This window comes from Girardinichthys multiradiatus, chromosome 14, assembly GCF_021462225.1.
Source record: "Girardinichthys multiradiatus isolate DD_20200921_A chromosome 14, DD_fGirMul_XY1, whole genome shotgun sequence".
NCBI lineage: Eukaryota > Metazoa > Chordata > Actinopteri > Cyprinodontiformes > Goodeidae > Girardinichthys > Girardinichthys multiradiatus.
This window is the reverse complement of record NC_061807.1, coordinates 26267760-26280612: the sequence shown is the minus strand read 5'-3', so window position 1 is coordinate 26280612 and position 12853 is coordinate 26267760. Positions and strand designations below refer to the sequence as shown.

Below are 12853 nucleotides of genomic sequence, written 5' to 3'. Positions count from 1 at the left end.
CCTCTGAAGACAGATCAGAGTGAGCGTGAACACAGATAGAGGAGCCGACTAATGGTGTCATCTCTGCGGAGCTGAACACACAGTCATCTGCTGAGCACAAAGCATCTGTTTGGGGCTGTGATGAGTAAATACCCGCAGAAAAGTGGAGCGCTACAGTGGGATGCAGAAGCATCTGCTTGACGAGCACTGAAAGGTAACAAGACAAGAAGGTACAAAGCAGAGCATTCTTTGACATGCCCAAACGTAAAGGGGATCTGACGAATCTCGCGGCAAGCTATAGGTGGAAAAACAAATCAGACAAAAACAGACATGGATTAACAATCGTTTCTCCCTCTGCTGAGACAGAAATGCACAACGAATACAAACAGATCATATGTGCCCTATACTGCTGCTTGTTTGCAGCACCTATATTACGACAAACACAGAGAATTAGTTCATTCTTCCACAAACCATTGCCACTACAACCACTGAAATAAGAGACAACCAAAATGTGTTTGATCTGTGCTCGTCTGCATGCATTAAGGCTCAAAAGGACTCATCCAAAAGCTGCCCCTAGGGGTAACGAGGAATAAAAGAGTCTCCGAGTGTCCTTGTGGGTCCAGATGCATGCACTCATTCAGAGGTTATCATGTATTTATGCTGACCTTGTCATTCAAAACATCCCGATGACTTCAGTTTAAGTTTGTCAAGAAGGTTAAATCAAGAGTTTTAGTAAAGTCAAGGAAAAGTTCCCCAAATGATGAAAATCTGCAACATGCCACATGCTTGTACTGATTCTGTTTTTGCTGCATTTACTATAGACTGCAAACTGTTTCTTTGGGTAAAAGTTTCTCTTCAAGAGTAAACGCTTTGAGGATGGATGACCAAAATAAAATTATTAGGGATGTTGAGGCATCTGTTGTCCAGATTGATTGAATCTCCATAGATGGCATCTTAAAAGAAACAGAGCTGATTTCATGAAGGGGCCAATAAATCATTTGAAATTATACACATTTCATACACCTGCTAACTGTACAGTGTTCCTGAAACAGGAGGTGATCCAACATCATTTGCTATGAGAATATCACGGCGTTATTTAAATATACAACAAAATATTATTTATTACAAAATATCAAGACCCTTAACAAATGTTGGAAGTATGAAGGTATAAACACCCAGGGAAACCTACTTCCTTTTTCTGCCAGTTTTTAAAGTATAAATACAAAACTTAAAGTATTTGTGGAAGATTTTTCTACATGATTTAAAAATGCAACCTGTAAAAAACACAGATTGTAAGGAAAATGGATGGAGGTATGTGGGGATGGATGGATGGATGGATGGACGGACGGATGCACCTTTAGACTTTCAGTAGGAAAGAAAATAAAATCTTGAAGTGCAAATATCTTTCCATACATTCATTACATACAAGTGTACAAACTCTATCCACTCAAATTCTCAAGCCCTTTTTTTTTTTATGGTGGATTAGTCCTATCCATGTAATAGCACAAGTTCTGTTCACTGAAAGGTGTCAAGAATGTGTACCACATAAGCAAACTAAAGGTATGGGGCGAGAACACAAAGCAACACCAGCCAATGTTATGTTGTGCAGCCACTCGCAGCTTCTCCATTCATATTCACCAGGGTATAACCTCATGGTCATATAACGATTCCAGGAAGAGCACTACATCAGTTGCTCGAAGATACTCAGAAGCAATTTCACTATTGATTGATGTGCAGTAAATTGCAACTTCTTGGAAGCCATAGGAAAGAAACAGACCCAAACATGATCAAGAAGACAGGAACCCTTAGTGAGGTGATAACCACTCATCCAACTTTCATAACTTCCTTAAAGTGGCTTTAAGGTGTACAAATGATGACATCACAGATTCTCATACTGCTTTATGAACATGCAAGGAGGATGACAGCAAATAAAATGTATTAGGACAGTGAATTACTAATGAAAGAAGGAATGTGTGCTTCATTTTTACATCTGGGCCGAACCTGCTCTGATGATGGAGCTTTCAAACAACTCTGTTCAGTGTGCGCTGAAACAAATCTGAGCAGCAGGTTTCCGGTCAGCCTCTCTGAGTGTATGACTCATACATATTTACACAATACAGCATGCAATCATTTGGTTTGTTTCCCTGTTTTCTTCATGTGCATGTAAAACGGTGGCATTAGGTAACCGCAAGCGAATATGATTCAGTGCGCGTAAGTAATGCAGATTTGCTGAGGGAGCGGGAAAAGGCGAGTTGTTCAGTGTCATTAATATGAGGCAACGTAAGCACCAAATTTAAAATGTGCAGCAAGGCTCATTAGCAAGACCAAACAAACAGGTCCATGCCTCTCGCTCACACAAAGAGTACTTTGTGAGCCACCTCTCGTTACAAGTGGAGCAGCAAACAGAGTTCAAGGCAACGGAAATGAAAGGTTAGAGAGACCTGAAGGTGCAGCGAAAAGGAGAACGTTTCAGTTGAATGTCAACACTAAAGACAAAAACTAAATTTTTTTGCAGCCAACCCTGGTGAAGAAATTATTTGAGCAAATCCCCAACTGCAAATACTAAATGAAATTATAATTTCTGATGGGAACTTTTACTCTATGACACTGAATTGAGTTATTTAAGAATATGCATTTGCAGATACAGTATATTCTACCTGTCTCATACTTACTTTAAATTCAATATCAGGCATATGCAATTAAAAACAAACTATGTTTCATCCGTATGGCCAGCATTAGTAATGGGATTGTGCCCTACTTAACTCACTCAGAAATGATCCACTGGATTCTACCACGTCTAACACTCTGCCCCAACAAGATTTTCTACAGCGCAGACTTATCCCTCTAAAACTATATCTGACCTAACATATAAAGCCAGAGTTTAAAAGCCAGAGTTTTCAATAAGCTCTTGTCTTTCTGCTGCTGACGGTGTTTTCAGGTCGATGCTAGCATGTGTACCCTTGGTTTTTGACATGACTTGGGTTGTAACGTCCATCACTTTTTCATTTTACAAATACTGAGTATAATAGAAGTTGTGCTCATTTATAAACCTAGCTCTTTGCTTTGAACGTTGTAAAAATTAATTGATAGCGTTTCAGGTGCTCTCTTCACAGCTCTGAAAGCCGACTAACAACAGTATGCAGAGAAGGTCACAAACAGACAGGACGCTACAGCAGGCAATACAGTCTCTCTTTCACTGTAAATATATTAGCACTAAAATGATATATAAAATCAGCCAATTTTAATCATTTCTTGACATATTGGTATCAGTCCCATTAGTAAAACCAGGTTGATATTACCAACCGTTATTTATTTCTATCTTGTTTCCGTCTGTTTGGTCATGTGAAAGTGATAGTGACGCAGCGCAGGATTGGGGGGTGTTTAACTGAAGCAGAGAAGTAATCTTAGCAGTGTGGTCATGTCTTCATTGTGTTTCTAGGAAAATATATATAACTTCAGTAAATATTGGTTATCAGCCATAACAGCAGAAAATCAAATCGGTGCATTCCTTGTAAATTTCATTGTAGATTGTTAGAGAAAACTTGATTCTTTAGCTCAACAAATCAATGTGCATGGCCTAAAATACAATTCTGTAGACTTGTGAGACATAAAATCTCACAGGACACCAACAACAGGGGTTGTCAGCTGAATTTCATCAACAACTTCAAATGATTGCTTAAAATGCCGTGATAGGGTTCCTGGAGATGATACTTGGGATTGGATCAGGGATTGGATCCATTATATACAGAATCTTCAATTCAATTCGATTCAGTTTTATTTATATAGCACCAATTCACAACACATGTTGTCTCAAGGCACTTCACAACAGTCAGGTACATACATACCAATTAATCCTAACCATTGAACAGTGCAGTCAGATTCAGTTATTTATTCAATCTTACCTCTCATCATACAGTATATCCCCCAAAAATAACTTAATGCCTACCTCGAGATCATCCAGAGATCGTGCCATGCTGAGACGTTTGGAAGAACGACGTTTGGAGGCGCGGGCAACACCTATGCCCCAAAACCTGGATCCCTATTAGAGAAGACGATTGAGAAGAAAACACATGACTGCACTGTTTAGAGCGACATCACACTTTAATCATTTAAGCAGGTTTAACTGAGTTTAGATTTAGCATACACATATTCCAGTTTAAAACGCTGCATTTAACTACCTGAAGCACTTAAAAAAATACTATCTATTGTGATTGTTCTGATATAAGACTAATTGTTTAATAAGTTGCTTGTCTGCAGTTTTTGTATGTAATTGCAATAGATCAGAGTTACTCATCTAAATGTTCAAGTGGACCTGAAGTAAGCAATTACCTTAAGTCAGTCTCCTAAAAAAATCCACACACAAAGATCACAAATTTTAAATTCCATCAACGTCAATCAGACAATCTGAGACAGAACCACCTTAAAAGGTACTGAATTTCTTCACCCACCACCCAATTATTATGATAGCAGAGGCTATGGCTGATGTTTAAACTAGAGTTTAAGAATTGCAGATAATTACCAATGTATGAAATGGGCTCTACCCTGTAATTTGCCAAGCTTCCTGTCTAAAGTTGTCTTCTTTCAGATCTAAAAACACAGCAGGCGCACAAAACCTAGCTCTGAGTTTGAAAATTACCATAATAAATGCAGAAAACGATACAGTTATCCAACACATACTTTGAGTACTTTTGATTTTTTTAAAACAAGCAGGGATTTGCCAACACAGAGCCTAATAGGAGCTCTTAGTATGCCCAGAGAAAGAGAGAGAAACCACTCCAGTGAATCTGTTTTAATTCATTGGTGTTTCCCAGAAGGGAAGCTTGTTTCCGGAGCTGCATGGACACACAGGGACATCTTGTGGACAAAGACAAAACCAAGAGCAAGGAAAAAAATCTAACTTTCTTCCCGACATACTTTTTAAAAATGTGTAAATACTCATTTCAGAAAACATCCATTTAAAGCCATCCCACTGTTTTCTGAAATGAGCATTTACACATTTTTAAAAAGTATGTATTCTGTTTGAGAAGGCAGACACTTGAATGAGTTGAATAGTTATTTTACTTTGAGCCACATTAAACCAGTTTATATAAACACATTCTCTATTTTGAATTGAAGCTTCAGATTTCATCTTTGAATTGAAAAGTGTAATGAGAAGTTAGGGAAATATCTTACATTTCTGTAGCTGCCCTCTGTCCGCAGTTTCTGTCTTTGTTCAAGAAACCTTTTGGTCCATTCTTCTCTGGGAGGCATCATGACCTCTGTGGGCTGGTACCTGTCTGAGGGTACCTGGCTCAGTGGGTAGGGAGGGTTATTTGTGGTGAAGCCAGTGTTGGTGGATGTCTCTTGATGTACAGAGTCACTGCTTAGGGCTTTAGGCCACTTTGGCTTTGAAAACCACCTTTGGCTGCTTCTCATAGGATGAGCCAGGAAGTTTGATTTTTTACCCAAGGGTAGAGGAGGAGGTGGGGGCTTGAACTGGAACTCCAGCCTGGGTGGGGGACCTCCGTAGAAGCTTGTTAGAGAATCCGGGCCAGGTAGTGACTCCGAAAGGGAATGTGTGCTGGCGCTGTTCTCTGGATTAAATTTCTGGCCATTCTTGGCAAGGTTTATCAGGGCGACAGCTTCAGCTGAGGGATAATCCCATGGACAGCTGGGGAGGTTGGTCCCAGAAAGATTTGGGATATCAGAAGGGAAATCCCTGTCCCCTCTCTCCTCATGGGGAGAAGAATTTTCAATTCCGCTGTCCCCACTGCTGCTGGCGCTGCCCAGTTTGCTTGTGCTGTCAGTCTCGTTGGCCTGCTGCTGAGCCTCCATGTCCAGTTTAGCTCTGAGCCTTTCCACCGCCTCCCCAAGGTCGCTATAAAGGACTGTTACAAAGTGTAGCACATCTGGGGGAGTCTGAGGAAACTCAAGGCAGCTCAAAGCATCTGGATCTGGAGTGCAGCCAAAGCTAAACCGGCCAGCAATCCCTATGTGATCCTTATGGTTTCCCAGCTCTGGGTCAATGAAGAATACGTGGCAGGATGCCCGAAGAGGACCATCTTCTGGTACACGACCATTGATAATGTGTGCTGTGGTGACCAGACAGAAGAAACGTGGGTCTTCAGCACAAACGGCCCCTAAGACAAGGTTCTCAGCAGGAAAGGCGGCCAAAACAGCTCCTGCATCGTCACACAGCCGAATGCAATCAAACATGATCTTCATCATCACCAGAGTATGGGTATCCTGCTCTGTGCCCAGCTGTCGTATTCTCTCCCGTATGGCCTTTAAACAGTTGCTCTCTGAATCACTGGTGTTCAGAATCAGTTCTGTGGAGCTAAGGTAGCCGACCACCAAAGTCATGTTTAAAACAGTCCAGTCTGGATTAACTTCTTCAGTGTCAGAATCTGTGTCTCTAACTGTGTGCGTTTCCTCCTTTGCCTTCTCAGATAAAACATTCAGCTGTTGTGACCACAGCGACATGTCGGGCTCCGAAACCGGCCTCTGTTTAGTGGTGACATTGTTGGCAGAATTAAAGGATGGTCTGCTTGAGTCATGTGATATAGTGCGGAGAACACCTGGTTTCTGGAAAACACTGCCTTTTTGCTCAAACCCAAACTTGGCATCGTTAAGGATGGGGTTTCCCATTATTCTGCGTTCGGAGAGCACCACCATATGCAGGGGTCCTGTGCAGCCACCGATCAGTTGCACCACTGTTTCGTGAGAAGCAGCGGACACATCGACTCCATTGATGGCCATGATCCGATCTCCATGTCTGAGCCCCACCACATAAGCGGGACTCCCCTCCATGATGCCACTCAGCAGACATGGTTTCTGTCCTGAAATTGTAAAACCGTATCCAGCCCGACCACGGATGACCTCCACGTCCCGGAGTTCACTAGCTGCGTTCAAATCCAAACGCCTCCTCGCACCCTCGGGCTGGCCTTGTATCCTCATTTTAAGTCTCAGGCGCTGTGAGATCAAATGGAAAACCTTTAGATTGCCAACACTATTGTGTCGTTGTCATCCTGCAATTAGATGAAGAGAGAAAAACACAGAATACTCAATAATCTTTAGATTTATAAATCATAATTTGGCCATTTGGGATTGAGTACCATACAAAAAATATTTAAAGCTGCATCTACATATATTCAACCCCCACTGCAATCAATTTATATAGTCAAAATTCTAGGTTGTTCAGGTGTTTGCAATAAATTAATTACACAAGAACTGTTTAAATGGATAAATGAAACTAATATGACAAGAACTGCATTCAAAGTTAACACTAAATGCGACTCACAATGACGACTGCAATCTCAACATTATTCAACACCCTGATTAGACACATTTGTAAATCAGGTGTGGTTTCAGGCACACGTGGTGCAACCAGTCACGTTAAATATCTAGACAGTTGATGGAGACATTTCATTGCATGTCACAAATATGGCTAAAAGAATTATTTTTGCTTTTGATTTGAAGAAACCATTGTAATATTTCTTTATTGGATCTATTAAAATGCTTTTCGTGTGATTTGTTTACTGCAAACAGCTGCTCCGTTGTATATCTTGCCAATAAACCAGTTTTGCCATAAAGATCTTAGGTGACACTAACCTGATTTGGTAAATAACCAAAACTTTAAATTGTGTTGACTATACTTATCTTTTTAAATAACCAAAATAGTGCTGAAACAATTAATCGGATTAATCGTGATTAGTCAATTATTGAAACAATCATCAACTAATCGAATAATTGTTAACTGGACTATACAGACTATAAAACTGCCATTTGTTGAAAGAACAACCCATTCAGAGCAATAATAAGGCAACGATTAACAAAAAATATATACATTTTGCATATAAGATAAAAAAAAGCCTTCTTTGTCTATAAATATGCTCTATCCAGAGCACCTCAAGTGGCACAGCTTTAGCTTCACCTGGTTTAAATTCTGTAAAAAACTTTCTATTAAGCACCTTTTGCTATCAGACTAATAATCAGTTAATCAAAAAAATAGTCATCAGATTAATCACTTAGCAAAATAATTGTTAGTTGCAATCCTAAACCAAAAAAAACCTTTTAGCTCTCTCAGCAATTTATTTTTGAACTTTAGATTAAAGACAGGCTAAAACACTACATTGGCCGGCAGTAAATTAACCTAAGAATTGACATCCTTTCAAATATAAGTAACATTAGTAGCCATGATGCATGTACAATGCCTGAATATATAATACAGACAGTGCTTTCCACATTTATCACATTTATTAGAGGTCCTGGTAAAGACGTATGAATAATAAATTAATCTTATAAATGTAGTATAAATTGAAAAAAAAAAAAAAAGCTTTATTTTAAAGGAACTGTTAAGGGGTCAATAACAGTTGCCCTGGTAATTTAGGTAAAAATAATCTTTTAGAATTCCACTAAAATATATCAAATTCAAAATAAATGTAAATAAAACGTAAGAATATACTCAAATTAAAGGCTGGATCCTTCTACATTTTCAGAGTGAGATATACTGCTGCATTAAACATTTTTTTCTTTTATATGTTTTTTTTTATATATATACCAGAAGTAAAAAGAATGTGCTGGCCACTTCATGCATTGAAAAACATTTGTGTTAATTTACCATTATCACCAAGCAATGGTATCAAAACTGCTCAAACTTTCCATCATATTGTTCCTACAGTTTAAAGTCCTTAAGAAATGCCTGAGTATTAATTGGCAAAATAGCAAAAGCATCGTTCTTATCAAGGCAACAGTTTTGAAGCTATTGGCAAGCTACAAGCAGCATGCATTAAGCGGCCAACTGCAAGCAGTCCAGCTGAGAAGTAGCCTGACTAAATACCCAGCTAATAAATGCTTATTATACCTGTGTTACTCTAGCGGAACAGCAAAGTGGTATAGTATTGTGCACAATACTCTTTTGAAATCTACTACTAAACTCAGCTTTTGTTTATTCCATGATTTTACTAAAACATTTATCAAAATCAAAATAATAATAAATAATTATCAGAGATAATATTATATTAATGTAATAAACAATGGTTGATTTTCTGTTTCAAATAAAAGAAATGATGTTGTAATGTTATAATTTATTTAATTATGTATACTTTTTTGAAGATTGTAGTAGAAATACCACAATACTCTAAAACAAGGATAGTTTTTATTATACATGAGAATCTTATACCAGCCCATGCCTATTCCAGACAGTTTTCACTGCTCTGTATTCTATTTAAAAAAAACTAACCTAAAGTAGAACAAGCTCTGTTTTTATGCTTAACACCAACCAAGAAAATACTGAAGCAAATTCAATGTATTTTCACACTATGCAAAAACAAGAAACCCTGTTAATCTACAACGTATTAAAACAAGATTATTTAAGACATTTAACTAAATTATCCCAAAACATATCTGCCTTAGTTGAATAGCATGTCCTCTAGTCTTTTCAATGTTGGATAAGGCTTTGGTTCAATTAATCTTATACAAAATCTAATATTGACAAACTTTCTAGTACCCACTTATTTTAGTAAGGAAGCTTTTCTTTGGACCAAGTTTCAAAAATATATTTCTAAAACATATAAAATAAATTACTCACATGTTAAGCAAAGGTTTGCAGTGATTTTTTTTTTTTTAGCTTAATTCAATTCTATGCTCTCATTTACTTAATATGTATAATATCTAACTAGCGAAATTGACATCAATCTTGTTTTAGCAATTATCTGTCAGAGATGTAACAGGTGGATCTTTTATGTCCAAACACAGCTTTTAAATTTTATTACCCACTCTGGTTGATTCCCCACCACCCTCTCCCCCTCAACACAGCGCCAGCTGGCTTCTTACTCACCAGCACTTTAATGATAAACAGACACTTTTGGTTTAAAAAATGTTCCAACTTACCACAGAAGTTAACTCATTTAGGACATACTTAAACCGAGGCAACATGGCAGTCACATGTCTAACATTTGCTACAAAACAAGTACTATCGCACCACAATTCAGATACTTTTACGCTTTAAATAAGACGATAACATCTATATTCCTACCTTTTTAAGCGTTAAAAAGTTCCAATAAATCGTAGGATTTATACGTACTCCTTAAAATAACTCCACGGGTTTGCATTTCTAACGCCACACGTCCATGTTTTCTTTTGATATATATATATTTTTACATTATTTATACCAAAATCCTAACATGATTCAGGGCTCCATATGGCTACTCGCAACAGCAGCAGCACCTCCTCCCTCCCTCGAGAAAATCACAAAGCGTCTTTCATTGTAACCATGACAGCGTAACGTCTCTCGAACACGTGACGCCTCCCTCTGCCCAATCACTGCGCCTGTCACGTTCAATATTCAAACGAGCGGAGTGACGCTATTGGCTAACAGCAGCGGCCGTTGAAAGTGTTAATTTTGCGCTGAATTTGATAAATTTTTAAAGCTCATATTATATTTTCGGCTAATTTCCATCACAACCTAAAAGCAGTGCGTGGGAAATGTCACTCTGAAGTCTTTGGTTATTCTTAGTAAACGTCCCGAAAGAGCACGTTAATATCTACAACGTTCACAATGTAAAATAAGGGTAAGTTCTTGTCCTAATTTTAGAAATATAAAAGCATACATCTTACCAGTATGTTTTAGAAGCCTGGTGCATTAATTCATCATGTTAGTAGTCCTAGCTTTGCTCCACACTATCATCACAGGTGCTGTGAAAACAAAACCTAGGTGGTCAAAGTGCTTCAACGGTTGCACACATTGTTTTTCTACACATGTGCAGCGCAGTTTACACTCCTATAAGTCAAAAAGGGAGGGACAGAGCTTGTTCAAACACACGTCTTGTGATAAAAGGGTTATCAGACAACCAGTCTAGTTCTACTTTGCTCCATTCATTGTAATGTGTGTGGGTGTGCACATGTGTCATAATGTCTCTGAGAGTAAAACGCTGCTGCTTTGTTTGTAATACAGACCTAATTCATATCCTCTAAGAATAAAACTGGGTCAAATTACAAGGGGACTCCAAGCAAGCTATCTTTGCAGCAGCAAGAAACGTAACGGCGAATAAAACCAGCAATACTCACTGATATATAATATTCACATGCTCAAAGAAGCGGACAGAAGTGTAAACCTATATTACCCATCCCTTTACCTGCGACATAATTTCCATCACTTCTTATTCATCAAGAGAAACATACTTAATTTCATGTAACATTTTTAATTAAAAACCACCTTTATTTATCTCTAATCGTTTTTTTATAACAGGTATTCAACTGTTTCATGTTTGGACATTGCTTCAGCTCCACAATTAGGCTGTTCCAAAGACAATAATACAGAAGCTTTTTCTTGTCATTCTAATCATCTGTGTTTGATACAGACTTATACCTCTTAACTCCTTCCCTTTTCTTAAATACGTTTTGGTTATTTCCTGGCAGTTGGGTATTTTTAGCTTTATACATTAGTAGAGCAAATTGTAGTTTAACTATGTCAGTAAGTTGTAATAATTATAACGGCGCATGGGTTCTATCACTAGCCAGGTTGGGTTCTGTTCTCATTTTAAATAGCAGATGTTGCTGCAGAGAAAACCTGCCTCTATTCAACAAATGTTAGCAGAAGAAGAATCTCTAACCCCACATTTGACCTCTTGAGTTTTTCTTATGGGCTTTTAGATCTGAATCCGAGTGGTGTTTTGTTATTGGACTTCTGTGCTAGTCACGGATTGTCCAAAATGAACACCATGTTCAAACATAAGGGTGTTCATCAGTGCACTTGGCACCAGGACACCCTAGGCAGGAGGTCGATGATCGACTTTGTTGTCGTATCATCAGACCTTCGGCCGCATGTTTTGGACACTCGGGTGAAGAGAGGGGCTGAGCTGTCCACTGATCACCACCTGGTGGTGAGTTGGATCCGCTGGAGGAGGAGAAAGCCAGACAGACTTGGCAGGCCCAAGCGCATAGTGAGGGTTTGCTGGGAACGTCTGGCGGACCCCTTGGCAAGGGATGTATTCAACTCTCACCTCCGGGAGAGCTTTGAACAGATTCCAAGGGGATGTTGGAGACATAGAGTCTGAGTGGACCATGTTCTCCACATCTATTGTCGATGCTGCCGCCCATAGCTGCGGCCATAAAGTCTGCGATGCCTCTCGCGGCGGCAATCCCCGAACCCGGTGGAGGACACCGGCAGTAAGGGACGCTGTCAAGCTGAAGAAGGAGTCCTATCGGCTGTGGTTGGCTTGTGGGACTCCTGAGGCGGCTGACGGGTACCGTGGGGCCAAGCGTGCCGCGGCCCGGGCGGTGGCAGAAACAAAAACTCGGACCTGGGAGGAGTTCGGTGAGGCCATGGAGAAGGACTACCGGTTGGCCTCGAAGCGATTCTGGCAAACCGTCCGGCGCCTCAGGAGGGGGAAGCAGTGCTTCGCCAACACTGTTTATAGTGGGGGTGGGGAGCTGCTGACCTCGACTGGGGACATTATCGGGCGGTGGAAGGAGTACTTCGAGGATCTCCTCAATCCTGCAATCACGCATTCCCTGGTGGAAACAGAGGCTGGGGACTCGGGGTTGGACTCTTTCATCAACCGAGCTGAAGTCACCGAGGTGGTTAAAAAGCTCCGCGGTGGCAGGGCTTCGGGGTTGGATGAGATCCGCCCTGAGTACCTCAAGTCTTTGGATGTTGTGGGGCTGTCATGGTTGACACGTCTCTTCAACATTGCGTGGCGGACGGTTTTTGTTTTTTATTAAATTGTTTTTCACGTACCATCACGCTGCCTGCTCGTCTGCATTCTGGGGTTCTATCTCGCAAGCCCTAACAGTCTCAAGTTTGCTAAATATTATTTAGACTTTAACTGGAACTGAAACAAAGCATGAATAGGTAAAAAAGCACCTCATGGACACTGTAAAGTATGGTGGAGGG

General features: G+C 39.8%; 1 protein-coding gene across 2 annotated transcripts in view; it reads right to left on the bottom strand.

Moving 5' to 3' along the window:
* The window catches only part of rgs12a (regulator of G protein signaling 12a), a 63167-nt gene extending 52966 nt beyond the window's left edge, over positions 1 to 10201 (bottom strand). The window contains exons 1-3 of one of the 2 annotated variants that reach the window (XM_047385612.1): positions 9995 to 10201; positions 5152 to 6986; positions 3926 to 4018 (exon numbers count right to left, since the gene is read on the bottom strand). In XM_047385612.1, coding sequence (XP_047241568.1) covers positions 3926 to 4018; positions 5152 to 6915 — 1857 coding nt within the window. In that variant the 5' untranslated portion in view covers positions 6916 to 6986; positions 9995 to 10201. Of the gene's footprint in view, positions 1 to 3925; positions 4019 to 5151; positions 6987 to 9994 lie in introns of those variants that run through there. The other variant, XM_047385614.1, reaches the window with a different exon arrangement.
* Between the last annotated feature and the right edge of the window lie 2652 nt (positions 10202 to 12853).